This window comes from Fusarium graminearum, chromosome 4, assembly GCF_000240135.3.
Source record: "Fusarium graminearum PH-1 chromosome 4, whole genome shotgun sequence".
NCBI classification, from domain to species: Eukaryota; Fungi; Ascomycota; class Sordariomycetes; order Hypocreales; family Nectriaceae; genus Fusarium; species Fusarium graminearum.
Window position 1 is genome coordinate 4,552,421 of NC_026477.1, and position 18,022 is coordinate 4,570,442.

Sequence of the window (18,022 nt, forward strand, 5' to 3'; positions counted from 1 at the left end):
GGATAATTGCCGCAGATTACAGGGATTATTGTAATTATCGGCTCTACGGAGAACGATCCGATGCGTGTGGAGTTTCCCCATGCTAATCATGAATTGTAACCGACTGCAACGTGTTGAAGAAGACAGACATGGAATAAAAATAATTGTTGGTTGTGATTTTTTTGCCAATTGCTGTGCGACCTATCCGGTTGGTTCGATTCGATGTGTTAAGAAAACCATCTCCATAGTTGAGAAGTTAATGCATCATATCACCTCACTTCAACATGTTGTTGTCTCTCGGAGTAGCTTCTTCAGATGCAAACTGCGAGTTGTCAAGTGGAGCCAACAATAACTCAAGCCAGAGGTACTTAAGTAGGGTAGAAGCGCAGAACTTGACTGCTGACATGATCCGATAATTGTGATAGTATGGCATTCAGACCCTTGTCCATACTGAAACACTGTACTGTGAGTGAAGGTGTTAGCTCGCCTGCTATTGTTCAGGTGGTAGACTTGGTACAACCAGCAAAGACAAGTTGTTAATAAAACGTTCATGAGCCCTGGAATGGTCGCGTAGAATGTAGATGCCGTCTTCCTACTTTTTGTTTCTCGAACGCGCCGCCTGTCCTCGAGTATGACTGGAAATGATGACCCTTGGGGTCGTTACATGCCATTCTCGGAACTAACAACAACACCTTTCCAGCAGGGCACCATTGCAATCATTTTTATTATGACTGCTTTGTCTATCTTGGTTTGGGCCGTCCGCATATACTCCAGACTCAGCAAAAAGCAAGTCGGTCTCAGTAAGTTCCGCACCCAAGGGATGTTCTCTGTCGCCTTTGCTGACTTCTTGTAGACGACTGGCTTGTTACTGTTGTAACCATATGGAAACCATTGTCTTGAGCTAAAATCGTTTAATTAATAGGCATAGATGTTTTCTGTCGGCTTAGTCGTGCCAAGTTATTACTGTTTGTCTCACCCACCTGTCTTTTATATTTCAACGGCAATCATCACCATTGTCATGGACGTTCTTGCCCTGTTGATACCACTTAGGGTACTTGTAAGGCTAAATATGAGACTAGGTACCAAGTTGAGACTCATAGTGGTGTTTCTTGGAGGTGGAGTGTAAGCACCTATTGAAGCGGGTGCTTGACCACTGCTGACGATACTTAGAGTGACAATTGTTAGAATTTTCCTCATGATTGTGTTGTAAAATATATTCTACAAGCCAGTTTACGACTCAAGGGAATCCCTGGCGGATACCTTGAACAGTGTCGAGGTCAATCTAGCCATCATCGCCTGCCGCGGACCAGCTCTGCGTCCATTGTTTCGCATGATGTTCCCTCGGGTGTACACAGGTCGAAGTAGCAAAGAGGCCGGGAAATATCCCACATAAAATAAATATGGGAATGCCGCAGGTATCGAGGGGACAGTTCATCTCATGACATGCACCGAAGTAATGTGCAGACAGAGATGCACGTTCATTCGCCCGATGGGAGCCAGGAAGAAATTACGGCATATAGCGGGATTCTGATAATCACATCAGCAAGTTGCTTTTTGATAGAGCAAAATCCTTCTCAAATTAATAATTATTCGTAGTTTAATGTCCAATACGACGATGAGATTCCGCCAGAAAGAGGAGCGACGATACACGACACGAGAGGATGATGCAACATAGCCTTCATTGGTATTAATTTTAACTCTAGTTATCCCTAAGAGATATACTAACTTTGACCTAATTTCGTTGAGAAAGGAAACCCGAAATCGTTTGACTTATCGCTATTTGTGTTACCTCGATAGAAGTTGTGCTTGTCTGGTCCCAGGCTCAGTTCAGGAGAGTGGGATACTTGCCTGTCACAGGGTCAGTCATGCCGGGGTTTAAAGGCATTTGAGTGATGTAACTGGTAGTTGATTGAGCAGGAAATGCCGACGTGTAGTATATGATGTGCAATTGGATAATCGAGTTGAGTTGCTTGTGATCCTGTAGTGCGACTTTGAGATTAGTGATCATCTATTATTCAGCCCACCAGCTCGGCTCTAACTCGTCATAAAGCCGTGTCAACCCTGAATGAGGTTGGCAACTCGAGAGAGATATCCGCTTTTCCCGAGTCCAAGTCACTCCTGATTTCCCCAACATTACTCACGGTGAGGTAGACAACCTATCAGCTACGAGGGGATCGTCAACGACTGGTTATCGCCAACGGTCAAAACAGTGACAGAATATTAATCATTATATTATTAATATTGCAGGATGACAAAGGATGCCGTGTCTACAAGTATGTTTGCCATCTTGGAGTTCATGTGCTACATTGTGTTCAAATATACACACATGTATATATAGGTATAGATTGATGCTCAGTCATTCTGTACATCCTCAACATTATCGTTTTATCAATCACACTCAAAACAAATACGTATGAATATCCTCAAACTTAAATTCTCTCTCCATCAAATATGTCCCGTCGCATTTTCGTCATCGGAGCTACAGGGGCACAAGGCCTCCCTGTCTGCCGAGGCCTCGCCAAAGACGGTGCCTACAGTCTCCGTGTCCTGACCCGCGACACCACGTCAGAACGTGCCAAGCAGCTCGCCGAACTCGGCGACGTTGAATTCATCCAAGGCTCTTTCGCCAATGAAGAGAACCTGCGTAAAGGCTTCACTGGCTGCTATGGCGCCTTTATCAACATCGACGGCTTCAACACCGGCGAGAAAACAGAACTCTTCTGGACCATTCGCGCCTACGAGTTGGCTATCGAATGTGGCATCAAGTTCTTTGTCTTTGGAAACTTGGACTACGGTTATAAAAAGGGAGGATACGATCCCAAGTTCCGAGCTGGCCATTATGATGCCAAAGGTCGACTTGCTGAGTGGATGCTTAGTCAACGAAAGAGCCACAGTATGGGTACTGCGATTTTCACTACAGGCCCATATATCGAAATGGCTGTCTCTGCTCAGAGTGCCATGGTGCCTCATGTTGTTGACGGTGTGGTGACTTGGTCTGTCCCACTCGGTGATGGAGCCATGGTGCTTGTCGCGCTGGATGACTGCGAGTATTATGTCCGCTGGCTTTTTGACCACCCAGAAAGATCTGATGGTATGGATCTTGAAGTCGCCATAGATCACATCACTATCAATGACCTCGCCAAGGCTTTCCAAAAAGTCACTGGCAAGCCCGCTAAAGGTGTCGACATCCCGCTTTCAGCTTATTTCGAAACCATGCCTGCGCAGGGCAATATTCCAACTGGATACAACGCCGACCCGAAGGATCCTGCAACCATGTCGGTCAAGGATAACTTCACTGGATTCTGGAACTTGTGGAGGCATTCTGGTGGGAACAAGGGCGTTATCAGAAGGGATTATGACCTTTTGGATGAGATTCATCCGAACAGAATCAGGACTGCGGAGGAGTTCTTCCGTCGGGAGGAGGAGAAGCGAAAGGCGTTGGGACTTTGTCGTCTGTATGAGGCGATTGAGAATGGAAGTATTGGGATCATTTTGAAAGCTCGCGAGGATGGAAGGAAGGGTGCCCTTTGATACTGTTTAACCCTCGCAGTGGCAAGATGATGGCACCTGATAAGTTGACACTTGTTATGTGCCATCTAACAATGGCATTAAACCTTCTTTCACAGCTTAGCCGCCACCATTGATGCATCCATTCCTGGGGGAGCACCCCAATGATCCAGCCAACGAGGTTCAACTTCATCTTAGGGCTCAATGGGTCTCTAGACAACCACTAATCAACCTTGAAATACATTTGTTTTGTTTTAACATATTCAGTAAACCGAGTTTCACGATGCCTCACGTGAAATGCAATACTTGACAGTTTTGTCAATGTCAAGTAAGGACAACGTGGCAACGCACACAAATAGTAATAGGGAAGAAATTGAAATGAACAAATAAATTTTCAAGGCTATGCTATGTTCGCTTGGTGGTATATGCTTAGTCTATAGATTGTAAAGAAAAACGCCAAAAGAAATCCCAGCTCATGACTCGTTTGTATTCTATCCTGATGAGAGACTAATTTCGATCTATCATTTCGTAAAATTAGAAAGAAAATTACTCTACAACGCGGAGTTATCTCCACAGCTGAAAGTACCATTGACATTGTCGCCAGTGGCGAAAATCTCCAGCATCTCGGTCAATGAAGCCCAAAGACCAGCGCCGTTGAGGAAGAAGGCAAAGAGAATGATACCGCTGTTGAGAACGAAAAAGGCAATGTTCTTTCCACCCTTAAAGTGAGTACCCTTGCGGGAGACAAGATAGAAGACACCACTCATTCCGAAGGAGAACCAGGCGTAGGTGGTGGCGGACTGGATCGAGACGATGGAGTCGAAAATAGGGATGGCGTTGGCAAGGATGAAGGCAATGATCCAGAAAATGGTAGTGCAAATCATCCAGGCGGCCCAAGATCGAACGGTGTTGGAGGTAATTTCACCAGTGGCCTTCATCTGCTTCATGCAGACAATAAACATGTACTTGACACCGACGTGGCCATTGGCAAGGGCACCAGTCAGGATAGCGGGAAGGACAACACCATAGGCGGCCTTGGCGTAGATGTGAGGAGCCGAGCCGAGGGCGGGGGAAGTCGTGTACTCGCCGGCGAGACAGTAAATACCGGTGGCGAGCATGGTGTAAAAAGCCGTGGTAAGAACGATCAACCATGTGAGAGAGAAGGGGAAATCCTTCTTGGGGTCCTTCATCTCAGCCATGTAGGAAACGTAGGAGTGGTTGCCAGCGTAGGCAAAGACAATCTTCAGCACGGCGTTGAAGATGTTGCGGAATCCAGGGTTGTTGAATGCCTTGATGGTGGGTGTCCAGTTCTCGGGGGCCTTGACGGGGTCGGCGAAACCAAGACTGATCATGACGATAAGAACAGCTCCGACAAGACTGATGACTGTGGGAGGACCGCTGCGAGAGATGAACTTGACGGTACGAGGTACGCAGAGGAGGAATGAGATGACAGCGGCGACAGCCATGAAGCTCACGGTGCAGATGGCATGCTCAGTCATGGTGTTGAAAGCAATTGAGATGGTGACAATGGCAGAAGAGCAGAACATGATGACCTGGATAAGGAATCCGATGGCCACAATGACTTGCCATGTCCGACCACCAGCAGCTTTAGCAAGATCAATGATGTGTACGCACTGAGGATGCAAGATGGAGTATCGGTACAGCTCAAAGCCAGTGTACCAAGCCAAGAGGGCAGAGCCGAAGAGAGTGATGAGAGCAGGGACGAGACCGAGAGTCGCAAAAGCGCTGGGAAGACCGAGGGCGCCGATACCGAATTGATTGGTGAGAAGAGCAAAGATTGTACCCCAGCGGGTCATGGTCCTGTAGCTCTTGCCATCCTGACCCTCGAAGATGTTGCCGATCTCGTCGCTTGTCTCGCCCTTGGGGACTTCGCCGTCTGAGCCGGATGCCGAGTCGTGCTCGTACTTGGGGGGAGCATTCGAGTCTGAAGGTTCCATCTTGAGGGGTTGTTGATGAGTTCCCTTTTCGGACTCGCTGGCAAGATTTGTTGTAGGGTCTGTTGTGGCTGCCATTGTGATTGTTGGTTGTGGTAGTTGTCTGAGAAATTCTTGTCAGTTCAGAGTGTCCGAGCGAGATCTTTTCAAGTGGAGGTTAATCGGGTCTTGGCAGTAGGCGAAGGCAGAATAAATATGGGCTGAGTAAAATGCGATGAAGTCATATGCAACTATGATGCAGAGTGCATCTAAGGCGAAACAAGAAGAATATCTGGCAAATGGTGGTTCTTCAAGATCAAGGCTTGAAGTTTATCTGTGTGCATACGTATGTATCGCTGCTTAACATGCCGTCGTGCATGCAGAGACGAAGGGCTAAAAAACGGGGTAGGGGCATGCTGTAGACTGGGTACTTACATAGAAGGGTTCAAAGAAGTCTGATCGCGCAAAGACAGGAAAGGATCTGCAAGTGGTGGACTATAATAAGAAAAGCACACCCGTTGTTGGCATGAGTGATAGAGGAGAAGAGAGTCTGAGAGGTAGAAGAATAGAGTCAAACAAGAACCGTCAGAAACGGGAATGGGGACAGATGGGCTGGGTCTATATAGCTCAACAATTTGTTAGATCTGACGCAGGAAACGCCGAGAACTTTTCCAACATCTGGAACGTTGGCTAGGTTAGACTAGAGGAACAAGCATAGCCTCACTTTGATCCCTTACTGCAAGAGGGATCGGTCCCCCATGGGGCAGAACAAGGGTAGTAGAGTGTCCAGAGTGAGTGATGTCGATGTCAATGTCTGCTTGAGGCTGAGACTACGTCATAGGAACAAAACAACACTAGGCAAAGAATGGACTGTACTCGATTCAGGAGACGAGACCCGGTCATGCCGTGCGGGAATTTGTTCGAACGAACGAAGAGAATTAAGGGTCGTTGCCAAGCTCTGAATAGCGTCATGTCATGGTGGAAACGCCAAGAACGGAGTGGATGCTGGGATACGGAAAACAGGAGTAAAATAATGGGTCGACAAAGACGTTTATTACGCATCGACTGTTACGGTACTTGGAATGGGGGGGGGGGGGAAACAAGGGTTGACCACGGGCATATCTGAGTCGTGATACTCAGTAATGGTATCCTGTATCTTGTATAGCACCTAGATATCGATAACAACAGATGAGGTTGTGATAAAGTTCCCTCCTCTACTGACAAAAGAAGAAACTCAAGAGCCGCTAGCGTGATGTGATGCAGGGAACGCTACTATCGGCAAGAGACCGATCCCAGCACACACATTCTCGGCACCTCGTTCTTGTTTAGTTACTCCGAGACACGGGAACTGAAATTGTCTTTTGGGGACGTCTTATTGGTGAACGGAACCTTCTTACGGTATTCCAAGTGTCCACATTGCTGAGTTTGGACGCGGTTAAAAACTGTGCCTGTTTAGTTTTGCCCAAATACGGATGAGATACGTACTCTTTTACTGTACAGTCAATAGGTACCTGGACATGGCAATGGTGAGCACGGGCAGACAGACGGACTGGACAGAATAGGATAGACCGCCTTTGCCGCCGCCTCATTTTCATTCCCTTTCAATACCGATACAGACCAGTGTTGCATTTTTAGGGTATCGCTGTTTGACTGTGACAAATTGCTTCAATTTCTATTTGCCACGGGCCGACGTAGCAGCGAAAAATACCCCGTTGCTGACCGAGACTACTTGATCATCTAGACTGTCCAGAACTCGGTTGAGAAAAAAAGAAGAAAAGCATGCATGACCTTGATGTGGATATCATCAACTGGGACTGAATGGGACTGCGGATGCGAGATAGACCAATGTCAGAATCAGATGGTCAAATCAGCAAGTAAAAAGATAGTCTAGACGCGCTCAACTGAGGGTCAATCGAAATAATAATGCCGCGGATATACTGACAGAAACTGGATTTGTTTAATACAATGGGTCACCCTACCAGTCAACGTCTGGAACTTGTCGATAGGCAACTTTGGCCGAAGTGTCTGAGATCAGATGTCTGAGATCAAGTGGCGGGTATTGCTCTCCTTTTTTTCCACTACGTATACTTTACGGCTGCTTCCGTAATAAACTCTATGCTGATCAGGACAACACGGACATGTGCCTTGACCTCATCATCGTTTCGCGTCAAGGTCTTGGCGAGAACAGGCAGGACAGTATACAGGGTAGCTGGTTGACATAAATATGTGTACACTTTACGGCAAAAAACAAGGGGTCATTTGCTTCTTCCCGTCCCTGGATCTACCGCGCAGCCGCGGCACCGCCGTAATAGACAAGCTATTAGAACGGAACTGACCTGACTCGTACACCGTTTCCGGGAACGGAAAAGCGCCGCTCAGCACGACCGCTTCCAAGAAGTGGATCAACGGGAAGGAAAAATCTTGCCAGGAAGTCGTTGACTATTGGACTTCGTAAACATTAAATGGGTTGATGTCTCGGCCAATATAGCTGTAGAGCTGAGTGGGTATTTGTGTCCTGACCACCTTCGCTTACAAGCCTCGAATTCTTTCTTTTTGATGAGCTCATTTGCCGTCTCAGATTACGTTATGACAATTCGGCACTCAGGTATTTTGCTGAAACATCCTGCTTTTATCACCAAGTTTAGCTTTTAGACTTTGTTCATGAGGATGAGCAACTGGTGAGAGTGGCTAACACTTTGTAGACAGCCATACTTACCCGTCTGATTTGATTCAGGCTTTCTGCACAGAGAAGTACGCTCTTGTCTGGTATCTTCACTGCCGTCTGTCCAGACCAGGGTATATGCTATACATGGACGTATTCCACTAATTTATGGATATCTTGATCAATGCTTAATGGGTCTCATCCACTGTACCCCAGATCGAATATGCACACTATGCACGATGGTTACTCTTTTCGGAATAGGGGCGTTTGAGCGGATATATAGCGGCTATAACAATCACACATAGCACCAATTCACATCCGAAAGCGATCATGATAGACAGAAATACTTGGTGCTACCACCACAGAACGATGCCGGCAACTATTATGTCACTGCTTTAATCTCACCTCAGAGCACTTGTATTGCTACCATTTGCAATCCGTCTCATTGGGGAGAGTCTAATACGGACGTCGAGTGATACATTATTGCTTGAGCCTGATCTCAGCGGCCACAGTCTCAAAACTTAGTAGTCTATCCATAGTTTCGCTAATTTAAGCATGACAGCCTCATCTGTATCGTTTATGGAGTAATCAAGTCTTCAGGGTTTCCTGTGACAAGCATAGCCCTTGACTACATATCACGGTACCTGCCTATTGTATACTATGCGCCTAGATACGAATACCTTTCTCAATGTCACCGTTTTGACAAGAACGTTTTGATGAATCGTCTCCGTCAAATTTCATGCATCTTGTAATGCCTACCTCCGGACCATGCTGCCAGGTGCCCAATCAGCTGGTGTGCTTTCTCGGGGTTCTTTCCTGCCGGTCATTTGACACTGACAGACCCAGTCACGCTGGTCAACGGTGGGATATGTCTCATGAGCATTCGCCTATTCATGGGCACGCTCAAGGATTCCACGAGGCAAAGGAAGATAAGGCTGCACGTGCTTGAGGCATTTAAATCGGCATCCCGGTCACGTTTCCTCAGACGCAAGTCGGGCAGACAGACCGAGACGAGATGCAGCTCATCTCTCTGTCAGTAAACCAAAGACGGAGGCATGCTCCGCCACATCTTCGATCTCGACTTTCGGTATTCGGCGTTGTTCTTGCGCCTTCCATTTCTGTTTTCCCCATGTTTTCATATCGCCAAGACGATTAGAAAGACTCGGGTAAAGTTTCTAGTCAAGACGATCGGCATGATTCGATGTAAAGATAAGCGCGGGATTGGTTTTAGGTTCGACTTGGCGTCGGGCGGAGGTGGAACTAGAGACGGAGGAGCAGCATGTTTGATCAGCACTTATCCCGACAATCTGAGGCAGCCCGAGCGGCTTGGTGCTGGTTCATCGTGCCAGGCAGCTGCTCGTACAGAGATCGACACCCATTCTAGAATGCGTATACGGGATCTCGAAGCGAGCGGTGAAAATCCCAAACGTCGGTCCGATGGATCGTCCATTTACCTAGACATCCGGGGCCGAGTGCTGACGTATGAACCGCTCCCGAAACAATGGATAAGTCAAAAACCTGATATTTGACGGGTTCTGCCTATAGATTCCACATGTTTTCTTGATGATTAAATATGGTGGTATTTTGTATGTAAAAACAGCATCATACTGGGTCAACAGAAAAATCACAGAATAACTTGAGGAATGTAACTCGATATATGCCGAGTAACCTGTTGGTTGTGATATCATCTGAAGGAAGACTGAAAGAACTGCAGGGTAGTTTACAGGTTTTTGTTCTCAGTATGGAACTGAGGTCAAAAGCAATCTCTTCGTGTGTAATTTCGCATTGTCTACCTTATAAATTCTCAATAGACTCTTATAGTGATACATTTAAATAGCAGAGATAGACTGGCTATCAAATCACATGGTGTTTTAGTGATTTAAATACAGTCTAGTCATGCTACGTTCCACATTTAGGAAAATGCGTGTGGGATTTACATAAGTAGGGTAATTATAAGACACGCCTCTATCCTTCTGGTAGCAAGTAGTGCCGATGTTGGTAAAAGGTGAACTAAATATCTAATTATACGTGTAGTTCCATTGGAAGAAATTGCTATACACAAATGCCTATATGGTATAATTATCTGGAAGGCCTGGCCTTGAGTGTGATCTGGTCTCGTGGTAGCGAGCGCAGATAACCAGAACTAGCAATTCTTCCCAGCGATTTCTACTAGCCAACCTTACAATCCAGGTGTTGTTGGAAGTCTTTCTGCAAATAAACAAGTTTATTCACTGAAAGTTATAACTTGGTGAACTCCTCATTCAAGGTTTTCAGGAGCATTTACTATTTCTACAAGAAACACATGCCACGCACCTGACCTGGATGCTTCAGTTCAGACTTTTTCATCCTCTCAAAGAAGGGAAAAGTATGTTGCATAGAATTTTAAAGTTACGAATGTCAAGGTTTTCAGTTGGCTACTAAAAATACCCTCGCTCCATGAGTCAGATCTCAATCTCTATGGCAATATGAACTCTACAAGTAAGGTTGTCCATGTGCCCCACGTTTTGCAAAGATACTTCTAGTTGAATAATGGGATTTGTGTGTATATCTTCTTTTCAGTAAAGTCTCTGACAAAACAAGGTTATCTTAATGCCGGGCCTGCATTGCTGCCTTGGGCAAAGTTTTCTTTTGCTGGTAAAGATTTTATTTTTCGTGAGTATTGGAACCTAATCAGAGAAAGGTTGAAGACGGATAGTGAGGAAATAAGAGAAGTTTACACAATGTATTCATCGGTCTCAAGCCTATGTCGATAAGTTGTGAAGAGGCAGTATACAGTGATTGGATGTACAACCCTTCGAGATGTAGTATGTTGAAGTGGTGCTTCTTTCAAACTAACTATGGGCCATGTTTACCAGTTGCTTGGACTCCAGGTTCCAGACTCCATCGTATTGTATTGGCAGAAATATTGATTGGTGACCAAAGCCCTTTCCCAGCCGTCTTCCATAGTAATAGAAGGTTGGAAGGAAGCGAGCAACGAATTCTATTGCTGGCATCGCACGGCAACCCATTGCTCTGATTACATAGACTTTGAAATCCTCATTCTAAGTTAATTAAATCCTCTGTCTATACCCCCAAGTCAGCTAGAGTCTAATATTATGTTCAGCAGAAAAATGCGCGCATATCAAAATACTATCATTTCTGCCTAGAAAGCATGAAAACTATCGCAAACTCTGTAAAGCTCTGAAAAACTCTTCTCATCTCTGATCAGTATATAAAGACAGGATGATCGTGTTTTCCTGTCTTCTTTTTCTTTCCTCTTCAGCACACACAAGTCTTCCTTTGCAATCTTCTTCGCAAACCAACTTCAACTTCAACTTCAACTCACATCAACAACAACCACAACTCACCTCACCTTTAACCAACCCATATTATCAACATGTGTTGTGGAAGCAGTCGAAGACATGGTGGCCGCAGAGTCCGCCGCAATGGCAGCGACAGTGATGCCTACTCAGTAGCCTATTCCGACGTCATGGAGGGCCGCAAGTCTTTCATGATGCGCAATATCCGCCCTTCTGGCTTCCCGTATGTATCCTAACCAGTTGCCTTGAAGACTCATGACGATGGGATGACTGACTATTAGCATAGTGCTGCCGACCGAGCCGCAAACTGTCGCCACTGGGGCCCCCTGTCTTCCGAGATCTCCGAATAGATCTCAGGAGACCTTTCTTAGTACAGCAGTGCCCCCTGAAGCGGCGAGATCTCCCGAAGAGATGTTGGTTGGCGAAAGAATCCCGTCCCAGGTTGTCAAACGAACCGAAGAGGGCTCTCCTAGTTCGACAGTGTCCTTCACCTTGGTGGAACTTCTGATATTCTGCAGTCTCTTGGTACAACTTGGAAGGATCAAGGTAGTGGGAATGTTTGGGTAGCCTCAATATGGATAGGGTTCAAGTCCTTATTTTGGGAAACACAAAATCACAGAATACACTGTAGGATAGAAGTGAAAATCACGGTCACTCACTATAATGTTTCCTTGTTACTGTATGATGTTAACCCCCATGCCTGTCCATAAATTTAGTCTCGTAGTCATGATCGATAAAATGAATATGAGGCTAGACCTAAACTACCTGCCTGAATAGGTCACTGTAAATTCCATTTAGCCATCAATTTTGAGGCATTGTGTATGTCGGTGCCGAAGCGGCGAGCTGACCAACAGTATTTCCGAGACAAACAATCTCCGTCGGAAGAGTGAAAGCTTATTATCAATCACGAAGTGACTCATTAGGAATAGCTCCCAGCCCAACTGACAAGCGAACGCCCGTTTCACAGCTGATCGCCCGAACTAGCGAGCGCCTATTCGCTATTGTCGTACTTGTTTGTCGGCATTTTACTTATTCGCGTAAATAGCGAAATCTCCGTGGAGCGACTCCACGGGACAAAGGAATGTGTGTGTAGCTTCCTGTCGCCTCGTGTTAAGTGTGATGGTAACGCCATAGCGTCATGGATTGTGTATATAACCAGCCCCCTTGTCTCTTCTAGGCACTTTAGAATTCCGTTTGACCACGCATCTCATCACCATTTGAGCCAAAATAATTGCTAAAATGCCATCTTCCACTATGCGAAACGGTAGTTTGTCCCACCAGCTGCTGCTAAAAGGTGGCACGGTCCTCATCCACGATGATCAAGACAACGTACAAGCTTTGGAAAGAGACATTCTCATTGAGGGCAATCGCATCATCAAGATTGCTTCAAACATCGGAAATGTCGCTAATGCAGAGTTGATCGACTGCGACTCAATGATCATCTCGCCTGGCTTTGTGGACACGCATCACCATCTTTGGCAAACCCAACTCAAAGGGAGACACGCCAACGAGCTTCTTCTCGACTACATGGCATCAGGAAATTTGCAGTCATCCAATTACACCAAAGAAGACATCTACTGGGGTCAGCTTGGTGGATGCCTTGAAGCTATCAATGCTGGTACCACAACTGTTGTCGACCACTCGCATATAAACACCTTCCAAGGTGCTGGTACGTATATCCCGTGGGCTATTGCGACGATAATGAGATTAATATGCTGACTTGTGTTGTTCTATCAGCATAGACTGCCATTTCAGCCACTGTGTCATCAGGTCTACGAAGCGTCTATGGATACTGCCCGACAGCTCGTGTCGCTTCATGGTCACCTTTCGAAATGAACCCGGAAATGATCGCATCATGGAATCTGCAAGAATTGCGGAAGTTCGGAGCTCAGGCTCCTTTCGGAGACGGCCGAGTAACCATGGGCTTGGCTTTTGATCTTTGGTTCCTGCCAGAACAGGTTGTTCAAGAACTCTTCCAAACAGCTCGAGAGGCTGGGATCGATTTGGCTACTGCCCACGCTGTTCGCAACCATCAGTTAAGCATGGGCGATGTCATACAGCAGGTCAAAAGCCAGGGCTTGTTGGACGATCGGATGCTGTTCAGTCACGCAAATGGGTACCCTGTCGAGAGTATTCAAGATGTGGCGGATGCTGGAGCACATATCAGCAGTACACCTTCGACAGAGATGCAAATGGCGCTAGGAAACCCAGTCTGTCTTGATGATGACTATCCCATGGCTCAAGCACAGTCAAGTCTGGGTATTGATTGTCACAGTAACCAGGCTTCAAGCATTGTATACGAGATGAGACTTGGCTTGCAAGCCTCACGGGCAAAGTATAACCAGAAACTCATCGACCAAGAGCTAGCTCCACGACGCATATCCAAGAAAGTACAGGATGTGTTCAATCTTGGTACTATCCAAGGTGCCAGAGCGATCAAGAAGCAAGATCAACTTGGCAGCATTGCTGAAGGAAAGTTAGCTGACCTGGTCATCTTTGACGCCAACACACCCGAGCTGCTCTGCGCCGCCGATCAAGACCCATTAGCTGCTATTGTTCTACACAGTAGTATCGGTAATGTCGACACTGTCATCATTGACGGAATTGTGAGGAAACGTGGGGGTAAGCTGGTTGATGTGGAAGTCGAAGAAGACATGCGAGACGTTGCAGGTAAAGAACACCTTGGCTGGAGCGATGTGGCCAAAGCTATGAGAAAGTCTAGAGTGGAGATTATTGAGAGGGAGAAAAAACAGGACTTTGCAGAGTTGAAGCAGGGTTTTATGCGTAACCTATTTGTCGATGAGTTAAAGCTACGAGACTGAGGTAGTTATAGACGCTTTATGTAACTATAATAGGAAATTAAATTAAATTAAATTATAAATAGCGAAGATTAAATATTTCTTAAATAATATAATAATATTCTAAATACTTTATAAATAAATAATATTAATTTTTTTTTATTTTTATAATATAGTTACTTTTAATTTAAAACATTCTTAATAATATGAACATTTACTTATAAGCTTATTTTTTAATATTTTCAGGCTCTACCTACCTATTATAATCACTTTGCTTATTTTACCGCTGGTGGCCAGTAGCTAGGTGCCTTAGCTGACTAACCTAGGAACACAGCCTTATTACTGAAGCCGCTGAAAAGACGCCCATTTCCTCCCTTTTTCCCTCTTTCTCTTTTTCCCTTTTTTGCTGACTGCTCCATCATCTACACTCTAATACGACTGCACCGTCTTTCCAATAATTCCTGACAGACATTATCCTTTGATCGACCCCAACTCCATAAAGTTGTCAGGACTACAGTACATTTTGACTCCGACTCCACTAGGCACCCGCTAACTTGCCTCATCTTTGCAGTAATAGTCAGTGCTGCTTACCGAACCCACGGGGCATCAACAGGGTACAATCTGAACCAAAGTGGGCGATCATACTGGGCATGGATTTGTACCGCCTTCTCGCTCTCAGTGAGAATGTGCAAGCATGCGAAGGCAGACAGAGACCTCACATCAAAGAGCTTCTCAACTGTGTATACCCGACAATCGACTTTTCGCAACTCTCGTTTGATAAATATGCCCGGAGGGATCCCAAAATGTTTTTCTCTCGAACGCGACTGAACAATTATTTCGGACGATTTGTCAACGACCTGCTAAAATGCAACTGCCAGGAATGCAGAATAGCGAAGGAAGTTGACATGGATATAATGGGGATTTCAGGCATGAAAACCCTACTTCAGGGCCACCCATGGATCCTCGGCTTCATGATATACCTTGGAAAGCTGCATTTCATATACTATTGGATCAAGTGGGGATTCTTCGACTCCCGAGGAGTACTCAAGAACGCAATCCTGGACGATGCGCTTGTAAAAAAAGATTTGATCCAGACAGAACCTGATCGATTGATTTTCCAAAAGGCCTACAACCATGCCATTTCCATGTTCTTCCCAATGTCCTTCCAGATCGAAAACAATGAGGCTTGCCCCTACCGCTATCTTCCTGAATCTCGCAGGTTCCCATACTCTAGGGAGGAACCAATATCAACAAAAGGGTTCTACGGCGTCATGACCAAAGTGGAGATAGTTCCAGAATATCTGGATAGAAGGATCGTTGATCTCGTTGTGGAAAGATACCCTACCTCAGGGACTGATGCCGGGAGTGATCGAAAGGTAGTCTCCGCTGGGAATAAGTTTTTTACCCTGATGCTAACGTTTTCGCATAGCTCTTATTTGCGCTAAAGTCAGTAAGGATACAGGATTCTGAGTCGCCGCTGAAGAGTATGGAGCGCAATGTGCTAGACATGGTTTCGCGAATCGAAAGGCCCGCCTCAGAAAACATGATTACTCTTTTGTTCGCGTACAAATGGAAGGATCAGATACATTTCCTTTTTCCATTTATCGAAATGAATCTGGATGACGTGTTGCGACAAAGGAAGTGCCCCCGGAACTGTTCATCAAAACTTGGACCAGACGAACAACTCCCCAATCACTGGCTATGGAGTGAGATGAAGGGTGTTTGTTATGCTTTAAGTGTTTTTCACAAGATGATAAAAAGTCCCTTCGATAACAATAAAGGAATTGTTATCGGTCTACACTTTGACCTAAAACCAGCAAATATCCTTGTTACTATGGATGGGAAACTCAAGATAACCGATTTCGGGCAGTCTATTATCCAGATTCTCGGAAAGGAGGAAAATATGACTGTTCCTCACAATCCAGGAGATTCTCGATACGCAGCCCCGGAATCTCGTCCAACTCTAGATTACGACAAGGACGACCCAAAAGACATAGAGGTGCTTCTCAATTACGATGTGTGGTCAATGGGATGCATCATGGTCGAGGTTCTCATCCACATGTTACACCTACAAACCCTCGAGACATTTGACCAGAAACTCGCCGAGGAGCAACATATTGGGTTTTTCACAGGATCCGACTTAAAACAATGTGTTGATTCATTTCTGAAGGACCTTCAAGAAATGTTCCGCAATACACACCAGGGACATTATATGGTGACATTATCGGAACTGATCCGCAGAATGCTGAGCCATGATATAAAAAAGAGACCATTTTGCTGGGAAGTGTTTGACGAGCTTGGAAGAGCGGAGAAGGAGTTGATGGATCCATCTACACTGCGCGATCGGATCACCCCGGCGGTAAAGGCACACAATCTATCAGATGGGGCAGGGTTCAAGGAGCTAGGATGGGACAATGGCCAATCAATAGTCTCATTTGCAGACAAGTGAGTCAATCGGATTGGTTTGATATTAGGCTTGCTAACTCTGAGAAAGAGCAGGAATCACTGTAGAGCTGGTCTATCAACACGATGGGCATCGCGAGGAACAACCAAGACCTTGCCGGATACGACTCTTCCGAGGAACTCCAAGACAGAAGCAAGGCCCATTGGAGATCGCTCTGGTTTGGGGGCTTGATCAAGGAGGAAAGGTAGATGTGCAGGAGAAAAGAGGTAGGTAAATTGCCAACGCTTTATCCAGATCATGGAAGCTAATGCTTTGGCTTGTCCATAGTCGAGTTGTCGAGGTGGTGCTTTTCACCCACCTACCTCTTCCGAGATGAGACCAACGGTAATGGAAGGTTCGAGTGCAGACTCTTACCAATAATGGGGCTTCCCGGTCAACGACAATCATTTGACCAGGTATTCATTTTCCAATTCGAGTCTCTTGAAGGTATGTAGCTGCCCGTTTGGCACTCTTTAAAGTGCTGTGTGGCATAATGTTCTAACCTCAAGAATACAGATGTTTTGTTATTCCAAGGAACACTCTTCAAGAAGGCTATTTTCCCTCCTATCAGGTATCTATGGTGCCGCCATGCATAGTTCTATTACCGCACTAACAAGATCAACAGAGCATCAGTCGAAACCATAATACCAAAGAGACCAAGAATGCTGTCAAGGGAACGACGTCAACCACCTGATTTCAACAAAAAGCCATCACACATCCAGTTGTGGGCTGACGATAAACCCAAGCACTATAAGCCTGTCGGATCGAGTCTCAATGGACGAAGATCAACATTCGCCTCTGACTCGAGCTCAATTCCGCCGAACAGAACAGAAGGAAAGCCAAATATAGAGCAATCCAAGACAATGGTTATTTTCTTGGAAGGGCTAAGCCCTTTGGTGATCGTTGGCATGTTTCCTGTACCTCTAAGAACCCGCCCTAGACCCGCTAACACGACGGTATAGTGAACGACGGTCACAAAGTATTCAAAAACGGCGAGAACTTTCCGGGCAAGCATTGCGTCAATATCGTCAACAACGACGCTACAAGGCACGAATCATATTTAGTCTGGCAACTACCACCACAACCAGCATGGCAGTCTCAAAGCCTGAGCGAGACACCGCATGCGTCGTCGTCTATCTTGCTCGGGGCCGACTACCAGAAGACTCCGGGAGTGGAGAATAAGGACTCCTTCAAGGTGGAGGGTATGACAATCCTACTGGAAACTGATGACGGTGAGATTGTATATTTTACCTCCAGGCTCCTTCATTCTGACCCACTACCAGATTTAAATCGTCTTCGTCGAGGAACAAGCAGCGAGTGGGAGGAGGATTAATGGCTACTACACCAAGCCGTTCACCGATACAACGGAACCTTTTCTTTTCTACACATCCATATAATAT

The 18,022-nt window shown here is 45.8% G+C and overlaps 8 protein-coding genes across 8 annotated transcripts; 7 read left to right on the plus strand and 1 right to left on the minus strand.

Moving 5' to 3' along the window:
• Positions 1–263: 263 nt before the first annotated feature.
• Positions 264–879, plus strand: FGSG_13226 (uncharacterized protein; the record flags this gene model as incomplete). Its single annotated transcript, XM_011329328.1, has 4 exons — positions 264–343; positions 405–444; positions 554–779; positions 833–879. 4 exons carry the CDS (start codon positions 264–266, stop codon positions 877–879), a joined length of 393 nt encoding a protein of 130 aa, XP_011327630.1.
• Positions 880–2,430: 1,551 nt separating this feature from the next.
• FGSG_07809 (uncharacterized protein) lies at positions 2,431–3,510 on the plus strand (the record flags this gene model as incomplete). The annotated part of the gene is made up of 1 exon (XM_011329329.1): positions 2,431–3,510. One exon carries the CDS (start codon positions 2,431–2,433, stop codon positions 3,508–3,510), a length of 1,080 nt encoding a protein of 359 aa, XP_011327631.1.
• A 527-nt stretch (positions 3,511–4,037) lies between these two features.
• Positions 4,038–5,519, minus strand: FGSG_07810 (uncharacterized protein; the record flags this gene model as incomplete). Its single annotated transcript, XM_011329330.1, has 1 exon — positions 4,038–5,519. One exon carries the CDS (start codon positions 5,517–5,519, stop codon positions 4,038–4,040), a length of 1,482 nt encoding a protein of 493 aa, XP_011327632.1.
• Positions 5,520–5,673: 154 nt separating this feature from the next.
• FGSG_13227 (uncharacterized protein) lies at positions 5,674–6,114 on the plus strand (the record flags this gene model as incomplete). Its single annotated transcript, XM_011329331.1, has 2 exons — positions 5,674–5,766; positions 5,860–6,114. The coding sequence occupies 2 exons, from the start codon at positions 5,674–5,676 to the stop codon at positions 6,112–6,114; spliced, it is 348 nt and encodes a 115-aa protein (XP_011327633.1).
• A 3,161-nt stretch (positions 6,115–9,275) lies between these two features.
• On the plus strand, positions 9,276–9,611 carry FGSG_13228 (uncharacterized protein; the record flags this gene model as incomplete). The annotated part of the gene is made up of 1 exon (XM_011329332.1): positions 9,276–9,611. One exon carries the CDS (start codon positions 9,276–9,278, stop codon positions 9,609–9,611), a length of 336 nt encoding a protein of 111 aa, XP_011327634.1.
• Positions 9,612–11,458: 1,847 nt separating this feature from the next.
• On the plus strand, positions 11,459–11,948 carry FGSG_13229 (uncharacterized protein; the record flags this gene model as incomplete). The annotated part of the gene is made up of 2 exons (XM_011329333.1): positions 11,459–11,604; positions 11,663–11,948. 2 exons carry the CDS (start codon positions 11,459–11,461, stop codon positions 11,946–11,948), a joined length of 432 nt encoding a protein of 143 aa, XP_011327635.1.
• A 672-nt stretch (positions 11,949–12,620) lies between these two features.
• Positions 12,621–14,203, plus strand: FGSG_13230 (uncharacterized protein; the record flags this gene model as incomplete). The annotated part of the gene is made up of 2 exons (XM_011329334.1): positions 12,621–13,050; positions 13,137–14,203. The coding sequence occupies 2 exons, from the start codon at positions 12,621–12,623 to the stop codon at positions 14,201–14,203; spliced, it is 1,497 nt and encodes a 498-aa protein (XP_011327636.1).
• A 779-nt stretch (positions 14,204–14,982) lies between these two features.
• Positions 14,983–17,911, plus strand: FGSG_07812 (uncharacterized protein; the record flags this gene model as incomplete). The annotated part of the gene is made up of 6 exons (XM_011329335.1): positions 14,983–15,555; positions 15,609–16,624; positions 16,674–16,849; positions 16,911–17,069; positions 17,585–17,824; positions 17,880–17,911. The coding sequence occupies 6 exons, from the start codon at positions 14,983–14,985 to the stop codon at positions 17,909–17,911; spliced, it is 2,196 nt and encodes a 731-aa protein (XP_011327637.1).
• Between the last annotated feature and the right edge of the window lie 111 nt (positions 17,912–18,022).